Raw genomic sequence first — 18346 nt, 5'->3', positions numbered from 1 at the left:
ATGTGTGGGAGAAACATTTCGTCACTCATCCAAGTGACTTCTTGAAGAAATAATTCAACTCAAGGCCGGAGCTAGTTCACAGTAAGATCTTTCCTTCCATCTCTTTCAACATCTTGCAAAGTGTTGCAAACAGAAACACTTGTGTGCAACTCCATATCACAGTAGTGAGCAGAGCAGTGCTAGGCAGCTGATGTATATTTAATTGTAAATGTGTTAATAATTTCATTTTTAAATGCTTTCCTGTGGTTCTTTTCACTTTGGCTTGAAATAAAATGTCTCCCTCTGCTGTAACCACAGCTTACTGCAATTTTTTGCATGCATGTATATTTCACACTTTGAAAGAGGCAAAGCATGAAATGGTCACAGTGGGCTGGCTTGTCTATAACACGCTTTACCGTGGTTGATGTGTGAGATAACACTCAAGTCATGGTAAGCTGCACATACAGCTATTGTAAGTGGAACAATGAGTTATTGAGTATTGATATGTATCTATACATTATTAGAATTTTTTCTAATAGAAAAAGGTTTTCTATACATGGATATTTCTGCTGTTTATTTATGGGCTTAAATCCTTCCAAAATGTGGGCCTTTTTATTCTATGACATAACCAAAAAACTAAATAAACTAACTCCTTCAGCTGATGCAGAGGTAATCCAAAAGACTCTGACTGTGGTGAATTAGTGGATCCTGACAGTCGTCTGCACCACCTACTGGACATGTAGCCGAACAGTTTCTTTAACATCTGCCACTTCATACGGTAATACCCTGTGTTGGTCAAGTTACTTGAAAATAGTAATTATTTACTAATTACTGATTACTTCTCCAAGAAATTAATCCCATTACTTTACTGATTGCTTATTTTTGTAAGTAATTTGTTACTTTCTTACTTAGTTACTTTTAAAAAATATGATACACAACCTGAATACGTTATGAAGCATTAGACCTTTCAGCCCAATTCTATTTTTTCTGCATATTTCATGATATAAAATTGAATCAACTGAAAAAAAAAATTCAAAACTAGTTTCATTAGTTTTAACCTTTTAATTTTATGCACGTTGCAACAAGCAAAAAATAAAATTATATGCAGCATTCGCTGACTGGAAGAAATTTGTTGATTCTGTAGATTCTGTAGATTGCTTAGATTGCTTAGCTAGTATTCAGTAAATCAAACTTGTATCAATCAGGAACATGACTGGAGCACCTGGGTATCAAAGCTCAAAGCAAGAGTGAATAGCAGAATGTGCTGTTTGGTATTGTATTAGAAAATCTGGCAAGTTTTTAATGGGCGTAACCCACATACTCAACTCTACTGGATCGCGGATCACGGGGGCAGCAGCCCAAGCAAAGAAGCCCAGACCTCCCTCTCCCCACCCACCTCCTTCAGCTTGTTTGGGGGAACACCAAGGCACGGGGGCCTCCTCTCAGTGGGACATGCCCGGATCACCTCACCCCAGGAGGTGTTCTTCTCAGATGCCCGAACCACCTCAAGTGGCTTCTTTCCATGTGGAAAGAAGCCACTTGGCCTCCCCTCTAAGGGAGAGGCCATCCACGCGTCTGAGGAAGCTCATATTAGCCATTTGTATCTGCAGTCTTGTTCTTTCAGTCACTACCCACAGCTCGTGACCACAGGTGAGGGTAAGGACGTAGATTGACCAGTAAATTGAGAGCACCAATCTGTCTGTCGATCTCCTGCTCCCTTCTCCCATCACTCGTGAACAAGACCCTGAGATACTTAAACTCTTCCACTTGGAGGAGGAACTCATCCCTGACCTGGAGTGGGCACTCCACCCTTCTCCTCTGATCTCTTAGCGTAAACTAAGATTTACAAACGTGTACAGGTATTTGTGTGTAACAAAAGCAGTCTGACCACACTCTGTGTTACAATTTGATCATTTTCTTTTTCAAAAAGCTTAGAGTGTCTAAAAATGTCTAAAAAAAATTGTGGAATTATTTTCACTCACTTACAGAACTTGCATGACCAAGCATGAAACAAGTAAATTTACTAAAGTAAATTTTACACAACAGTGTACTTGAGCATAATCCATAATGGGCTTTTTGTGAAAGTAGTTTGCAAAAAGCAAGCAGTGTCACTTTATGTGCCCTTATTTTTTGTTTTAAATCTTTTAGCGTTTCACTGCAACAAGAACACTATGAATTAAAGGGTTTTTCCACCCTGTCTTGCACTCGGTGTGGGAGAAGTTTCAGACATGACTGCATGATCACAAGACTTTTCTGGATGTTTGTCATAATCTCTCACTCGCATATCACACAACTTCATAATGTTATGAAAAAAGTTTAAATTACATATACTTTAGTACATACTGTCACCTGTAAAAGTATGTCTCCTTGAATCTGCAGGTGTACTGAGATCAACAGGTTTTTGAGGCCTACAAACTGTGTGGCAGGGCAGCATCCCCAAACAAGATATGATCATTATGATGGAGATGTTCTGGACCTCAGGGAAATTATAAAACAAAATGTACTCAGGTGAGGATCAGTACTATGTAATCAGTATCACATCCTATATATCATTCTGTTAATTTAAAAAAAATGACTACATTTGGTATGTGATGTAAACATGGCATTGTTATAGACAAGGCTCACCAGTAGTGCTGGTGAACGGAGCTTTAGCTCTGGAAGATGTTGCTCCCACTGGCTTTGCTTTTTGGCAACAAGGTTCATCGCTAAGGTCTAATCATGCTGGGACAGTGCACAGGATGACAGTGTGCAAAAAAACATGCACTCATCCAAAGTGATGGACATGTATGAATCAGTAGTAGTTGTTGCTACATGTTGTTGACATGTATTTATAGACAATGGAGAAATATCCTTAGAGATGTTTGGCCTATGTGAAAACCAGCTGATAAAAATGAAGCCTTTCTTTTAACATTGCGCAGTGAGGACCACTGGTGTGCATCACACAGCAGCTGAATAGATAAAAATGTGAGACCATGTATCAGTGCACAAAGATTTTTTATTATTTTGACATTTGTGTAGGAAATGCAAGCAAAAACTTTAAAAGAAACTTGAGTAGAGCTTTGTAAGCATAAAAACATTAAGAATATACACATCATCTGATATACAGCAGGCCTGTTTTGTTCACTAACATTCACATCCATCCTGTACACTAAAAGCTAGTGTTTTTATTTTGACCATACATGTTTTCTTAACATGAGACACAGCAGGTAACAATAAACAGGTGCATAGCTCACCTTGGCACACAGACAGAAAATTAAAAAATATATATTCAAATATTAAATACAGAATGTTGGAGTTGTCTGCTGCTGGGAATTGTATATAGATGAGAGTCGTCGGGCGTCCTGCACCACCCATCCGATCTGGAGCATAGCGAATGACGTCACAAAGGTACTCTGTGGCAGGTCACCAAGCTGACACACTGCTAACAACTTTACAGCACCTTTGCTAATATAGCTTTATAACAGAAAGAACATTATGACATGAAAATGGTATGTTTGTGCAGATTTCGCGTTTTCTAAGAAATACATACTCTTTTCCTTCTGTCCAAGATAGCTTTAAATGTTATTTATACTTGGGAACCAAATTATGATATTTTAGACATTTCTATTGAGAAATTTTCCCCACATTTTAAATATACTATAATATACATTTTAATAGACTATAAATATCAAGCAATCTTGACTGTTTTTCCAAATTCAGCATTCAAACAATGACTAAATAAATACATTCTTACCTGAGATCGACGTGCAGTGCAGGGACGAGGACGACTACTCGGGTGGGTGCTACGGAATAGTCCAAGTGACAGCAGCTTTAGTTTCCGGCCAACTATAAATAAATGATTTTTCAACGTGATTGTTGTCACCTGGTCGACTGTAATAGATCAACAATCAACGATAAACGAAACAACTATCGTTGTTCCAAATGAAACCAGACAATATTTTAACTGCTACCATTACTAAAGTTATTATTATGGGAGGCTGTGATGAAGCTTGGGGGGGGGGAGAGAGAGAGAGAGAGAGAGAGAGAGAGAGAGAGACAAACAAACCACACTCTCCGAGCGCATTCTTTTTTTGCTCGAAGTGGGCGGGGCTTAGATCAAAGGCTTCAAAGACGTCACACTTGAAGTGGGCGGGGCTTCAAAGACGTCATACAGACAAAAACCTATAAATAGCCCTCTGCAACTCTGTTTTTTCTAACGCTCGCTTTAACAAACAGAGAGAAGACATTAACAGCAAACAAATAGATATTGAAGCAAAATGGACAACAACACAGCTAGGAGCAATCCAGACAATGTCAGGAGTCATTCCACTCCTGCAAATGATGTTAGGCCACTGCTAGAGGAATTGCTAAATAATGTTACACATGAGCAGTGGCAACAGTTGCGGTCTGATTACGCCGAAAATGCCACCATAGGAAGGCTATGTAATTTTGTAGATAATGTCATTGCCCTATGCTCACTGTCAGCAGGTGCAGAACTGAGGTTTTGCCAGGACACTGCTGTCACTAGCACAACAACAGTGGCCTTAAAGCAGACACAGACAGCTCCTGAACTTGCACAGACCTCTAACACAGTTGACCGCAACACGGAAATGCCAGCTCATATTTCACAGGAAACAACAGCCAACTTGCACAGCACAGCAGAAAATTCCGCTGATGTCACATTTATCACTAATATCCAAAATACCACGGAAACAACTGAAAACTCAGAGGATTATGCATCGCTGGCAGATCAAATTAAGGCTGTGATTCTACAGAAAGCAATGGATTTGTTAAACATCCCAGAAAATAGCACAACAACAGTGGCCTTAGAGGAGACAGAAACAGCTCCTGAACTTGCACAGACCTCTAACACAGGTGACCGCATCATGGGAAATCTAATCTGTGTGCCAGTTGTTATTTTACAGAAAGCAACAGTCAACGTGAACAGCACAGCAGAAAATTCCGCTGGTGCCACACTTATCACTAATATCCAAAATACCATGGAAACACCTGAAAACTCAGAGGATAATGCATCGCTGGCAGATCACATTAAGGCTGTGATTCTACAGAAAACAAGGGATTTGATCAACATCACAGAAAACATCACAACAACAGTGGCCTCAAAGGAGACACAGACAGCTCCTGAACAACAGAAAACAACAGTCAACGTGAACAACACAGCAGAAAATGTTGCCACAAATATCAATGATACATCTGACGAGCCCAGAACTCCAATAGACAAGAAAAACCGTGACACCACGCAGGCTGTAGATAAAGCAGGAACCTCTTTGGAAAATGATGTAACCCCAAAGAAATCCTCGGCTCAACATGAAGCCAGCATGCAAAATCAATTCAAAAAACACCCTTTGGTAGCAAAGGATGAATTGTCTCAAAACAAAGAAAAATACCGATTTTTTGTGGAAACATGTATGGAAGAACTAGTTAAGCGGGTTATAAAAAAATCAGGTAAAGTCATAAGTCCAGAAAGAGTTTTAACCATCTACAAGAGGCTTAGCGAAAAAATCTGGGCTAAAATCAGGGATGAAATTGATCAAATCCCCTTAAGGAAGTTCAAAAACTTTGAGAAGGTGATTTTCAAAGCCCTGTGTAAACAGTGGCAAGAGGCAGAAGTAGTTCTGCAAAACATGGAATTAAATGAACCAACAGTCGACAATACGATTGTTAAAATTTTCATAGAAGAGGCAGCCAAACTTTCGAAGAAGCCAAGTTGCATACGTCGGTTTTTCTCATCTATAGGCCGACTGTTTTGTTTCACCAGGAGACAAAACAAGGTTGATGCATTGTAGAAAAAAATTGTGATAACCCCTTGGAACGGTCGCGGCAGATGGCTGTCCCCTCACTGAGCCTGGTTCTGCCGGAAGTTTCTCCCTCTTAAAAGGGAGTTTTTCTTCCCCACTGTCGCCAAGTGCTTGCTCAGAGGGGTTTTTCTGTTGGGGTTTTCTTTTTAATAACTTTTAAAAAAGTTAACATCAATAAAAGTTATTAAATTTTACACTGATTTCTGTTTGTTTTTTTATTGTCTGTAAGTTGAATAAATACATTTGTTATTTCTTGCTCAGTTCAAACTGTGGGTAGAAAATGCTGTGCTGTCATGTGACCTGTACACACACACACACACACACAGAGCAGCTAGACGAGGTAAAAACATTCCTGACTTTGTCTGTGATTTTTGGACAGCTGCAGCAAACAGCAGCGCTGTGTCTGATCAGACCACCTCAGTCGAGTTCAACACAAGTCCAGATCTGGAGTCGAGTATGAAGACCGAGTGCCAGCAAAGTCAGGAGGCTGGAACACACGTTTACAGGCTTTTCATTTCAGATGTGTTACGCCCCAGTCTAGGGGTACAGGAACGTAGCATAAGGGTTAAAAAGGAAGTGACGGTTTGGGAAGAAAAAACAATTTATTAAGTGAACGGTGGTTTATTTGTCTCCACTGAAAACTTAACTCCCTGGTGAACACAGGCCAAAATAACAAACAAAAACAAGCTAAGTCAGGAGAGGAGGTGCTATCTAAAACCCTATGTGTGGGAGAAACATTTCGTCACTCATCCAAGTGACTTCTTGAAGAAATAATTCAACTCAAGGCCGGAGCTAGTTCACAGTAAGATCTTTCCTTCCATCTCTTTCAACATCTTGCAAAGTGTTGCAAACAGAAACACTTGTGTGCAACTCCATATCACAGTAGTGAGCAGAGCAGTGCTAGGCAGCTGATGTATATTTAATTGTAAATGTGTTAATAATTTCATTTTTAAATGCTTTCCTGTGGTTCTTTTCACTTTGGCTTGAAATAAAATGTCTCCCTCTGCTGTAACCACAGCTTACTGCAATTTTTGCATGCATGTATATTTCACACTTTGAAAGAGGCAAAGCATGAAATGGTCACAGTGGGCTGGCTTGTCTATAACACGCTTTACCGTGGTTGATGTGTGAGATAACACTCAAGTCATGGTAAGCTGCACTTACAGCTATTGTAAGTGGAACAATGAGTTATTGAGTATTGATATGTATCTATACATTATTAGAATTTTTTCTAATAGAAAAAGGTTTTCTATACATGGATATTTCTGCTGTTTATTTATGGGCTTAAATCCTTCCAAAATGTGGGCCTTTTTATTCTATGACATAACCAAAAAACTAAATAAACTAACTCCTTCAGCTGATGCAGAGGTAATCCAAAAGACTCTGACTGTGGTGAATTAGTGGATCCTGACAGTCGTCTGCACCACCTACTGGACATGTAGCCGAACAGTTTCTTTAACATCTGCCACTTCATACGGTAATACCCTGTGTTGGTCAAGTTACTTGAAAATAGTAATTATTTACTAATTACTGATTACTTCTCCAAGAAATTAATCCCATTACTTTACTGATTGCTTATTTTTGTAAGTAATTTGTTACTTTCTTACTTAGTTACTTTTAAAAAATATGATACACAACCTGAATACGTTATGAAGCATTAGACCTTTCAGCCCAATTCTATTTTTTCTGCATATTTCATGATATAAAATTGAATCAACTGAAAAAAAAAATTCAAAACTAGTTTCATTAGTTTTAACCTTTTAATTTTATGCACGTTGCAACAAGCAAAAAATAAAATTATATGCAGCATTCGCTGACTGGAAGAAATTTGTTGATTCTGTAGATTGCTTAGATTGCTTAGCTAGTATTCAGTAAATCAAACTTGTATCAATCAGGAACATGACTGGAGCACCTGGGTATCAAAGCTCAAAGCAAGAGTGAATAGCAGAATGTGCTGTTTGGTATTGTATTAGAAAATCTGGCAAGTTTTTAATGGGCGTAACCCACATACTCAACTCTACTGGATCGCGGATCACGGGGGCAGCAGCCCAAGCAAAGAAGCCCAGACCTCCCTCTCCCCACCCACCTCCTTCAGCTTGTTTGGGGTAAACACCAAGGCACGGGGGCCTCCTCTCAGTGGGACATGCCCGGATCACCTCACCCCAGGAGGTGTTCTTCTCAGATGCCCGAACCACCTCAAGTGGCTTCTTTCCATGTGGAAAGAAGCCACTTGGCCTCCCCTCTAAGGGAGAGGCCATCCACGCTTCTGAGGAAGCTCATATTAGCCATTTGTATCTGCAGTCTTGTTCTTTCAGTCACTACCCACAGCTCGTGACCACAGGTGAGGGTAGGGACGTAGATTGACCAGTAAATTGAGAGCACCAATCTGTCTGTCGATCTCCTGCTCCCTTCTCCTATCACTCGTGAACAAGACCCTGAGATACTTAAACTCTTCCACTTGGAGGAGGAACTCATCCCTGACCTGGAGTGGGCACTCCACCCTTCTCCTCTGATCTCTTAGCGTAAACTAAGATTTACAAACGTGTACAGGTATTTGTGTGTAACAAAAGCAGTCTGACCACACTCTGTGTTACAATTTGATCATTTTCTTTTTCAAAAAGCTTAGAGTGTCTAAAAATGTCTAAAAAAAATTGTGGAATTATTTTCACTCACTTACAGAACTTGCATGACCAAGCATGAAACAAGTAAATTTACTAAAGTAAATTTTACACAACAGTGTACTTGAGCATAATCCATAATGGGCTTTTTGTGAAAGTAGTTTGCAAAAAGCAAGCAGTGTCACTTTATGTGCCCTTATTTTTTGTTTTAAATCTTTTAGCGTTTCACTGCAACAAGAACACTATGAATTAAAGGGTTTTTCCACCCTGTCTTGCACTCGGTGTGGGAGAAGTTTCAGACATGACTGCATGATCACAAGACTTTTCTGGATGTTTGTCATAATCTCTCACTCGCATATCACACAACTTCATAATGTTATGAAAAAAGTTTAAATTACATATACTTTAGTACATACTGTCACCTGTAAAAGTATGTCTCCTTGAATCTGCAGGTGTACTGAGATCAACAGGTTTTTGAGGCCTACAAACTGTGTGGCAGGGCAGCATCCCCAAACAAGATATGATCATTATGATGGAGATGTTCTGGACCTCAGGGAAATTATAAAACAAAATGTACTCAGGTGAGGATCAGTACTATGTAATCAGTATCACATCCTATATATCATTCTGTTAATTTAAAAAAAATGACTACATTTGGTATGTGATGTAAACATGGCATTGTTATAGACAAGGCTCACCAGTAGTGCTGGTGAACGGAGCTTTAGCTCTGGAAGATGTTGCTCCCACTGGCTTTGCTTTTTGGCAACAAGGTTCATCGCTAAGGTCTAATCATGCTGGGACAGTGCACAGGATGACAGTGTGCAAAAAAACATGCACTCATCCAAAGTGATGGACATGTATGAATCAGTAGTAGTTGTTGCTACATGTTGTTGACATGTATTTATAGACAATGGAGAAATATCCTTAGAGATGTTTGGCCTATGTGAAAACCAGCTGATAAAAATGAAGCCTTTCTTTTAACATTGCGCAGTGAGGACCACTGGTGTGCATCACACAGCAGCTGAATAGATAAAAATGTGAGACCATGTATCAGTGCACAAAGATTTTTTATTATTTTGACATTTGTGTAGGAAATGCAAGCAAAAACTTTAAAAGAAACTTGAGTAGAGCTTTGTAAGCATAAAAACATTAAGAATATACACATCATCTGATATACAGCAGGCCTGTTTTGTTCACTAACATTCACATCCATCCTGTACACTAAAAGCTAGTGTTTTTATTTTGACCATACATGTTTTCTTAACATGAGACACAGCAGGTAACAATAAACAGGTGCATAGCTCACCTTGGCACACAGACAGAAAATTAAAAAATATATATTCAAATATTAAATACAGAATGTTGGAGTTGTCTGCTGCTGGGAATTGTATATAGATGAGAGTCGTCGGGCGTCCTGCACCACCCATCCGATCTGGAGCATAGCGAATGACGTCACAAAGGTACTCTGTGGCAGGTCACCAAGCTGACACACTGCTAACAACTTTACAGCACCTTTGCTAATATAGCTTTATAACAGAAAGAACATTATGACATGAAAATGTTATGTTTGTGCAGATTTCGCGTTTTCTAAGAAATACATACTCTTTTCCTTCTGTCCAAGATAGCTTTAAATGTTATTTATACTTGGGAACCAAATTATGATATTTTAGACATTTCTATTGAGAAATTTTCCCCACATTTTAAATATACTATAATATACATTTTAATAGACTATAAATATCAAGCAATCTTGACTGTTTTTCCAAATTCAGCATTCAAACAATGACTAAATAAATACATTCTTACCTGAGATCGACGTGCAGTGCAGGGACGAGGACGACTACTCGGGTGGGTGCTACGGAATAGTCCAAGTGACAGCAGCTTTAGTTTCCGGCCAACTATAAATAAATGATTTTTCAACGTGATAGTTGTCACCTGGTCGACTGTAATAGATCAACAATCAACGATAAACGAAACAACTATCGTTGTTCCAAATGAAACCAGACAATATTTTAACTGCTACCATTACTAAAGTTATTATTATGGGAGGCTGTGATGAAGCTTGGGGGGGGGGGGGGGGAGAGAGAGAGAGAGAGAGAGAGAGAGAGACAAACAAACCACACTCTCCGAGCGCATTCTTTTTTTGCTCGAAGTGGGCGGGGCTTAGATCAAAGGCTTCAAAGACGTCACACTTGAAGTGGGCGGGGCTTCAAAGACGTCATACAGACAAAAACCTATAAATAGCCCTCTGCAACTCTGTTTTTTCTAACGCTCGCTTTAACAAACAGAGAGAAGACATTAACAGCAAACAAATAGATATTGAAGCAAAATGGACAACAACACAGCTAGGAGCAATCCAGACAATGTCAGGAGTCATTCCACTCCTGCAAATGATGTTAGGCCACTGCTAGAGGAATTGCTAAATAATGTTACACATGAGCAGTGGCAACAGTTGCGGTCTGATTACGCCGAAAATGCCACCATAGGAAGGCTATGTAATTTTGTAGATAATGTCATTGCCCTATGCTCACTGTCAGCAGGTGCAGAACTGAGGTTTTGCCAGGACACTGCTGTCACTAGCACAACAACAGTGGCCTTAAAGCAGACACAGACAGCTCCTGAACTTGCACAGACCTCTAACACAGTTGACCGCAACACGGAAATGCCAGCTCATATTTCACAGGAAACAACAGCCAACTTGCACAGCACAGCAGAAAATTCCGCTGATGTCACATTTATCACTAATATCCAAAATACCACGGAAACAACTGAAAACTCAGAGGATTATGCATCGCTGGCAGATCAAATTAAGGCTGTGATTCTACAGAAAGCAATGGATTTGTTAAACATCCCAGAAAATAGCACAACAACAGTGGCCTTAGAGGAGACAGAAACAGCTCCTGAACTTGCACAGACCTCTAACACAGGTGACCGCATCATGGGAAATCTAATCTGTGTGCCAGTTGTTATTTTACAGAAAGCAACAGTCAACGTGAACAGCACAGCAGAAAATTCCGCTGGTGCCACACTTATCACTAATATCCAAAATACCATGGAAACACCTGAAAACTCAGAGGATAATGCATCGCTGGCAGATCACATTAAGGCTGTGATTCTACAGAAAACAAGGGATTTGATCAACATCACAGAAAACATCACAACAACAGTGGCCTCAAAGGAGACACAGACAGCTCCTGAACAACAGAAAACAACAGTCAACGTGAACAACACAGCAGAAAATGTTGCCACAAATATCATTGATACATCTGACGAGCCCAGAACTCCAATAGACAAGAAAAACCGTGACACCACGCAGGCTGTAGATAAAGCAGGAACCTCTTTGGAAAATGATGTAACCCCAAAGAAATCCTCGGCTCAACATGAAGCCAGCATGCAAAATCAATTCAAAAAACACCCTTTGGTAGCAAAGGATGAATTGTCTCAAAACAAAGAAAAATACCGATTTTTTGTGGAAACATGTATGGAAGAACTAGTTAAGCGGGTTATAAAAAAATCAGGTAAAGTCATAAGTCCAGAAAGAGTTTTAACCATCTACAAGAGGCTTAGCGAAAAAATCTGGGCTAAAATCAGGGATGAAATTGATCAAATCCCCTTAAGGAAGTTCAAAAACTTTGAGAAGGTGATTTTCAAAGCCCTGTGTAAACAGTGGCAAGAGGCAGAAGTAGTTCTGCAAAACATGGAATTAAATGAACCAACAGTCGACAATACGATTGTTAAAATTTTCATAGAAGAGGCAGCCAAACTTTCGAAGAAGCCAAGTTGCATACGTCGGTTTTTCTCATCTATAGGCCGACTGTTTTGTTTCACCAGGAGACAAAACAAGGTTGATGCATTGTAGAAAAAAATTGTGATAACCCCTTGGAACGGTCGCGGCAGATGGCTGTCCCCTCACTGAGCCTGGTTCTGCCGGAAGTTTCTCCCTCTTAAAAGGGAGTTTTTCTTCCCCACTGTCGCCAAGTGCTTGCTCAGAGGGGTTTTTCTGTTGGGGTTTTCTTTTTAATAACTTTTAAAAAAGTTAACATCAATAAAAGTTATTAAATTTTACACTGATTTCTGTTTGTTTTTTTATTGTCTGTAAGTTGAATAAATACATTTGTTATTTCTTGCTCAGTTCAAACTGTGGGTAGAAAATGCTGTGCTGTCATGTGACCTGTACACACACACACACACACACACACACACACACACACACACACACACACACACACACACACACACACACACACACACACACACAGAGCAGCTAGACGAGGTAAAAACATTCCTGACTTTGTCTGTGATTTTTGGACAGCTGCAGCAAACAGCAGCGCTGTGTCTGATCAGACCACCTCAGTCGAGTTCAACACAAGTCCAGATCTGGAGTCGAGTATGAAGACCGAGTGCCAGCAAAGTCAGGAGGCTGGAACACACGTTTACAGGCTTTTCATTTCAGATGTGTTACGCCCCAGTCTAGGGGTACAGGAACGTAGCATAAGGGTTAAAAAGGAAGTGACGGTTTGGGAAGAAAAAACTATTTATTAAGTGAACGGTGGTTTATTTGTCTCCACTGAAAACTTAACTCCCTGGTGAACACAGGCCAAAATAACAAACAAAAACAAGCTAAGTCAGGAGAGGAGGTGCTATCTAAAACCCTATGTGTGGGAGAAACATTTCGTCACTCATCCAAGTGACTTCTTGAAGAAATAATTCAACTCAAGGCCGGAGCTAGTTCACAGTAAGATCTTTCCTTCCATCTCTTTCAACATCTTGCAAAGTGTTGCAAACAGAAACACTTGTGTGCAACTCCATATCACAGTAGTGAGCAGAGCAGTGCTAGGCAGCTGATGTATATTTAATTGTAAATGTGTTAATAATTTCATTTTTAAATGCTTTCCTGTGGTTCTTTTCACTTTGGCTTGAAATAAAATGTCTCCCTCTGCTGTAACCACAGCTTACTGCAATTTTTGCATGCATGTATATTTCACACTTTGAAAGAGGCAAAGCATGAAATGGTCACAGTGGGCTGGCTTGTCTATAACACGCTTTACCGTGGTTGATGTGTGAGATAACACTCAAGTCATGGTAAGCTGCACTTACAGCTATTGTAAGTGGAACAATGAGTTATTGAGTATTGATATGTATCTATACATTATTAGAATTTTTTCTAATAGAAAAAGGTTTTCTATACATGGATATTTCTGCTGTTTATTTATGGGCTTAAATCCTTCCAAAATGTGGGCCTTTTTATTCTATGACATAACCAAAAAACTAAATAAACTAACTCCTTCAGCTGATGCAGAGGTAATCCAAAAGACTCTGACTGTGGTGAATTAGTGGATCCTGACAGTCGTCTGCACCACCTACTGGACATGTAGCCGAACAGTTTCTTTAACATCTGCCACTTCATACGGTAATACCCTGTGTTGGTCAAGTTACTTGAAAATAGTAATTATTTACTAATTACTGATTACGTCTCCAAGAAAGTAATCCCATTACTTTACTGATTGCTTATTTTTGTAAGTAATTTGTTACTTTCTTACTTAGTTACTTTTAAAAAATATGATACACAACCTGAATACGTTATGAAGCATTAGACCTTTCAGCCCAATTCTATTTTTTCTGCATATTTCATGATATAAAATTGAATCAAATAAAAAAAAAAATTTCAAAACTAGTTTCATTAGTTTTAACCTTTTAATTTTATGCACGTTGCAACAAGCAAAAAATAAAATTATATGCAGCATTCGCTGACTGGAAGAAATTTGTTGATTCTGTAGATTCTGTAGATTGCTTAGATTGCTTAGCTAGTATTCAGTAAATCAAACTTGTATCAATCAGGAACATGACTGGAGCACCTGGGTATCAAAGCTCAAAGCAAGAGTGAATAGCAGAATGTGCTGTTTGGTATTGTATTAGAAAATTTGGCAAGTTTTTAATGGGCGTAACCCACATACTCAACTCTACTGGATCGCGGATCACGGGGGCAGCAGCCCAAGCAAAGAAGCCCAGACCTCCCTCTCCCCACCCACCTCCTCCAGCTTGTTTGGGGGAACACCAAGGCACGGGGGCCTCCTCTCAGTGGGACATGCCCGGATCACCTCACCCCAGGAGGTGTTCTTCTCAGATGCCCGAACCACCTCAAGTGGCTTCTTTCCATGTGGAAAGAAGCCACTTGGCCTCCCCTCTAAGGGAGAGGCCATCCACGCTTCTGAGGAAGCTCATATTAGCCATTTGTATCTGCAGTCTTGTTCTTTCAGTCACTACCCACAGCTCGTGACCACAGGTGAGGGTAGGGACGTAGATTGACCAGTAAATTGAGAGCACCAATCTGTCTGTCGATCTCCTGCTCCCTTCTCCCATCACTCGTGAACAAGACCCTGAGATACTTAAACTCTTCCACTTGGAGGAGGAACTCATCCCTGACCTGGAGTGGGCACTCCACCCTTCTCCTCTGATCTCTTAGCGTAAACTAAGATTTACAAATGTGTACAGGTATTTGTGTGTAACAAAAGCAGTCTGACCACACTCTGTGTTACAATTTGATCATTTTCTTTTTCAAAAAGCTTAGAGTGTCTAAAAATGTCTAAAAAAAATTGTGGAATTATTTTCACTCACTTACAGAACTTGCATGACCAAGCATGAAACAAGTAAATTTACTAAAGTAAATTTTACACAACAGTGTACTTGAGCATAATCCATAATGGGCTTTTTGTGAAAGTAGTTTGCAAAAAGCAAGCAGTGTCACTTTATGTGCCCTTATTTTTTGTTTTAAATCTTTTAGCGTTTCACTGCAACAAGAACACTATGAATTAAAGGGTTTTTCCACCCTGTCTTGCACTCGGTGTGGGAGAAGTTTCAGACATGACTGCATGATCACAAGACTTTTCTGGATGTTTGTCATAATCTCTCACTCGCATATCACACAACTTCATAATGTTATGAAAAAAGTTTAAATTACATATACTTTAGTACATACTGTCACCTGTAAAAGTATGTCTCCTTGAATCTGCAGGTGTACTGAGATCAACAGGTTTTTGAGGCCTACAAACTGTGTGGCAGGGCAGCATCCCCAAACAAGATATGATCATTATGATGGAGATGTTCTGGACCTCAGGGAAATTATAAAACAAAATGTACTCAGGTGAGGATCAGTACTATGTAATCAGTATCACATCCTATATATCATTCTGTTAATTTAAAAAAAATGACTACATTTGGTATGTGATGTAAACATGGCATTGTTATAGACAAGGCTCACCAGTAGTGCTGGTGAACGGAGCTTTAGCTCTGGAAGATGTTGCTCCCACTGGCTTTGCTTTTTGGCAACAAGGTTCATCGCTAAGGTCTAATCATGCTGGGACAGTGCACAGGATGACAGTGTGCAAAAAAACATGCACTCATCCAAAGTGATGGACATGTATGAATCAGTAGTAGTTGTTGCTACATGTTGTTGACATGTATTTATAGACAATGGAGAAATATCCTTAGAGATGTTTGGCCTATGTGAAAACCAGCTGATAAAAATGAAGCCTTTCTTTTAACATTGCGCAGTGAGGACCACTGGTGTGCATCACACAGCAGCTGAATAGATAAAAATGTGAGACCATGTATCAGTGCACAAAGATTTTTTATTATTTTGACATTTGTGTAGGAAATGCAAGCAAAAACTTTAAAAGAAACTTGAGTAGAGTTTTGTAAGCATAAAAACATTAAGAATATACACATCATCTGATATACAGCAGGCCTGTTTTGTTCACTAACATTCACATCCATCCTGTACACTAAAAGCTAGTGTTTTTATTTTGACCATACATGTTTTCTTAACATGAGACACAGCAGGTAACAATAAACAGGTGCATAGCTCACCTTGGCACACAGACAGAAAATTAAAAAAATATATATTCAAATATTAAATACAGAATGTTGGAGTTGTCTGCTGCTGGGAATTGTATATAGATGAGAGTCGTCGGGCGTCCTGCACCACCCATCCGATCTGGAGCATAGCGAATGACGTCACAAAGGTACTCTGTGGCAGGTCACCAAGCTGACACACTGCTAACAACTTTACAGCACCTTTGCTAATATAGCTTTATAACAGAAAGAACATTATGACATGAAAATGGTATGTTTGTGCAGATTTCGCGTTTTCTAAGAAATACATACTCTTTTCCTTCTGTCCAAGATAGCTTTAAATGTTATTTATACTTGGGAACCAAATTATGATATTTTAGACATTTCTATTGAGAAATTTTCCCCACATTTTAAATATACTATAATATACATTTTAATAGACTATAAATATCAAGCAATCTTGACTGTTTTTCCAAATTCAGCATTCAAACAATGACTAAATAAATACATTCTTACCTGAGATCGACGTGCAGTGCAGGGACGAGGACGACTACTCGGGTGGGTGCTACGGAATAGTCCAAGTGACAGCAGCTTTAGTTTCCGGCCAACTATAAATAAATGATTTTTCAACGTGATTGTTGTCACCTGGTCGACTGTAATAGATCAACAATCAACGATAAACGAAACAACTATCGTTGTTCCAAATGAAACCAGACAATATTTTAACTGCTACCATTACTAAAGTTATTATTATGGGAGGCTGTGATGAAGCTTGGGGGGGGGGGGGGGAGAGAGAGAGAGAGAGAGAGAGAGAGACAAACAAACCACACTCTCCGAGCGCATTCTTTTTTTGCTCGAAGTGGGCGGGGCTTAGATCAAAGGCTTCAAAGACGTCACACTTGAAGTGGGCGGGGCTTCAAAGACGTCATACAGACAAAAACCTATAAATAGCCCTCTGCAACTCTGTTTTTTCTAACGCTCGCTTTAACAAACAGAGAGAAGACATTAACAGCAAACAAATAGATATTGAAGCAAAATGGACAACAACACAGCTAGGAGCAATCCAGACAATGTCAGGAGTCATTCCACTCCTGCAAATGATGTTAGGCCACTGCTAGAGGAATTGCTAAATAATGTTACACATGAGCAGTGGCAACAGTTGCGGTCTGATTACGCCGAAAATGCCACCATAGGAAGGCTATGTAATTTTGTAGATAATGTCATTGCCCTATGCTCACTGTCAGCAGGTGCAGAACTGAGGTTTTGCCAGGACACTGCTGTCACTAGCACAACAACAGTGGCCTTAAAGCAGACACAGACAGCTCCTGAACTTGCACAGACCTCTAACACAGTTGACCGCAACACGGAAATGCCAGCTCATATTTCACAGGAAACAACAGCCAACTTGCACAGCACAGCAGAAAATTCCGCTGATGTCACATTTATCACTAATATCCAAAATACCACGGAAACAACTGAAAACTCAGAGGATTATGCATCGCTGGCAGATCAAATTAAGGCTGTGATTCTACAGAAAGCAATGGATTTGTTAAACATCCCAGAAAATAGCACAACAACAGTGGCCTTAGAGGAGACAGAAACAGCTCCTGAACTTGCACAGACCTCTAACACAGGTGACCGCATCATGGGAAATCTAATCTGTGTGCCAGTTGTTATTTTACAGAAAGCAACAGTCAACGTGAACAGCACAGCAGAAAATTCCGCTGGTGCCACACTTATCACTAATATCCAAAATACCATGGAAACACCTGAAAACTCAGAGGATAATGCATCGCTGGCAGATCACATTAAGGCTGTGATTCTACAGAAAACAAGGGATTTGATCAACATCACAGAAAACATCACAACAACAGTGGCCTCAAAGGAGACACAGACAGCTCCTGAACAACAGAAAACAACAGTCAACGTGAACAACACAGCAGAAAATGTTGCCACAAATATCATTGATACATCTGACGAGCCCAGAACTCCAATAGACAAGAAAAACCGTGACACCACGCAGGCTGTAGATAAAGCAGGAACCTCTTTGGAAAATGATGTAACCCCAAAGAAATCCTCGGCTCAACATGAAGCCAGCAT

General features: G+C 39.7%; 1 protein-coding gene and 2 long non-coding RNA genes across 3 annotated transcripts; 2 read left to right on the top strand and 1 right to left on the bottom strand.

The window, feature by feature from the left end:
- The first annotated feature begins 456 nt into the window (after window positions 1-456).
- On the top strand, window positions 457-9938 carry LOC146686504 (uncharacterized). Its single transcript, XR_014916933.1, has 2 exons — window positions 457-2487; window positions 8848-9938. It is a non-coding gene; the product is annotated as an uncharacterized LOC146686504 (long non-coding RNA).
- Window positions 9444-10315, bottom strand: LOC146686503 (uncharacterized). The gene is made up of 2 exons (XR_014916935.1): window positions 10202-10315; window positions 9444-9921 (listed from the first exon to the last, which is right to left on the bottom strand). It is a non-coding gene; the product is annotated as an uncharacterized LOC146686503 (long non-coding RNA).
- A 185-nt stretch (window positions 10316-10500) lies between these two features.
- On the top strand, window positions 10501-12460 carry LOC146686502 (uncharacterized). Its single transcript, XM_085442386.1, has one exon. It carries the CDS (start codon window positions 10725-10727, stop codon window positions 12252-12254), a length of 1530 nt encoding a protein of 509 aa, XP_085298512.1. The 5' UTR covers window positions 10501-10724; the 3' UTR covers window positions 12255-12460.
- The last annotated feature ends 5886 nt before the right edge of the window (window positions 12461-18346 follow it).

Source organism: Copadichromis virginalis, linkage group LG19 (assembly GCF_057382275.1).
Source record: "Copadichromis virginalis isolate Kocher_CV1m ecotype Utaka linkage group LG19, C_Virginalis_male_GT1.1, whole genome shotgun sequence".
Lineage (NCBI taxonomy): Eukaryota > Metazoa > Chordata > Actinopteri > Cichliformes > Cichlidae > Copadichromis > Copadichromis virginalis.
This window is presented reverse-complemented; position numbering and strand designations above follow the sequence as displayed.

Coding starts and splice junctions, on each gene's coding strand:
- LOC146686502 (XM_085442386.1), top strand. CDS start 10,725: ATGGACAACAACACAGCTAGGAGCAATCCAGACAATGTCAGGAGTCAT.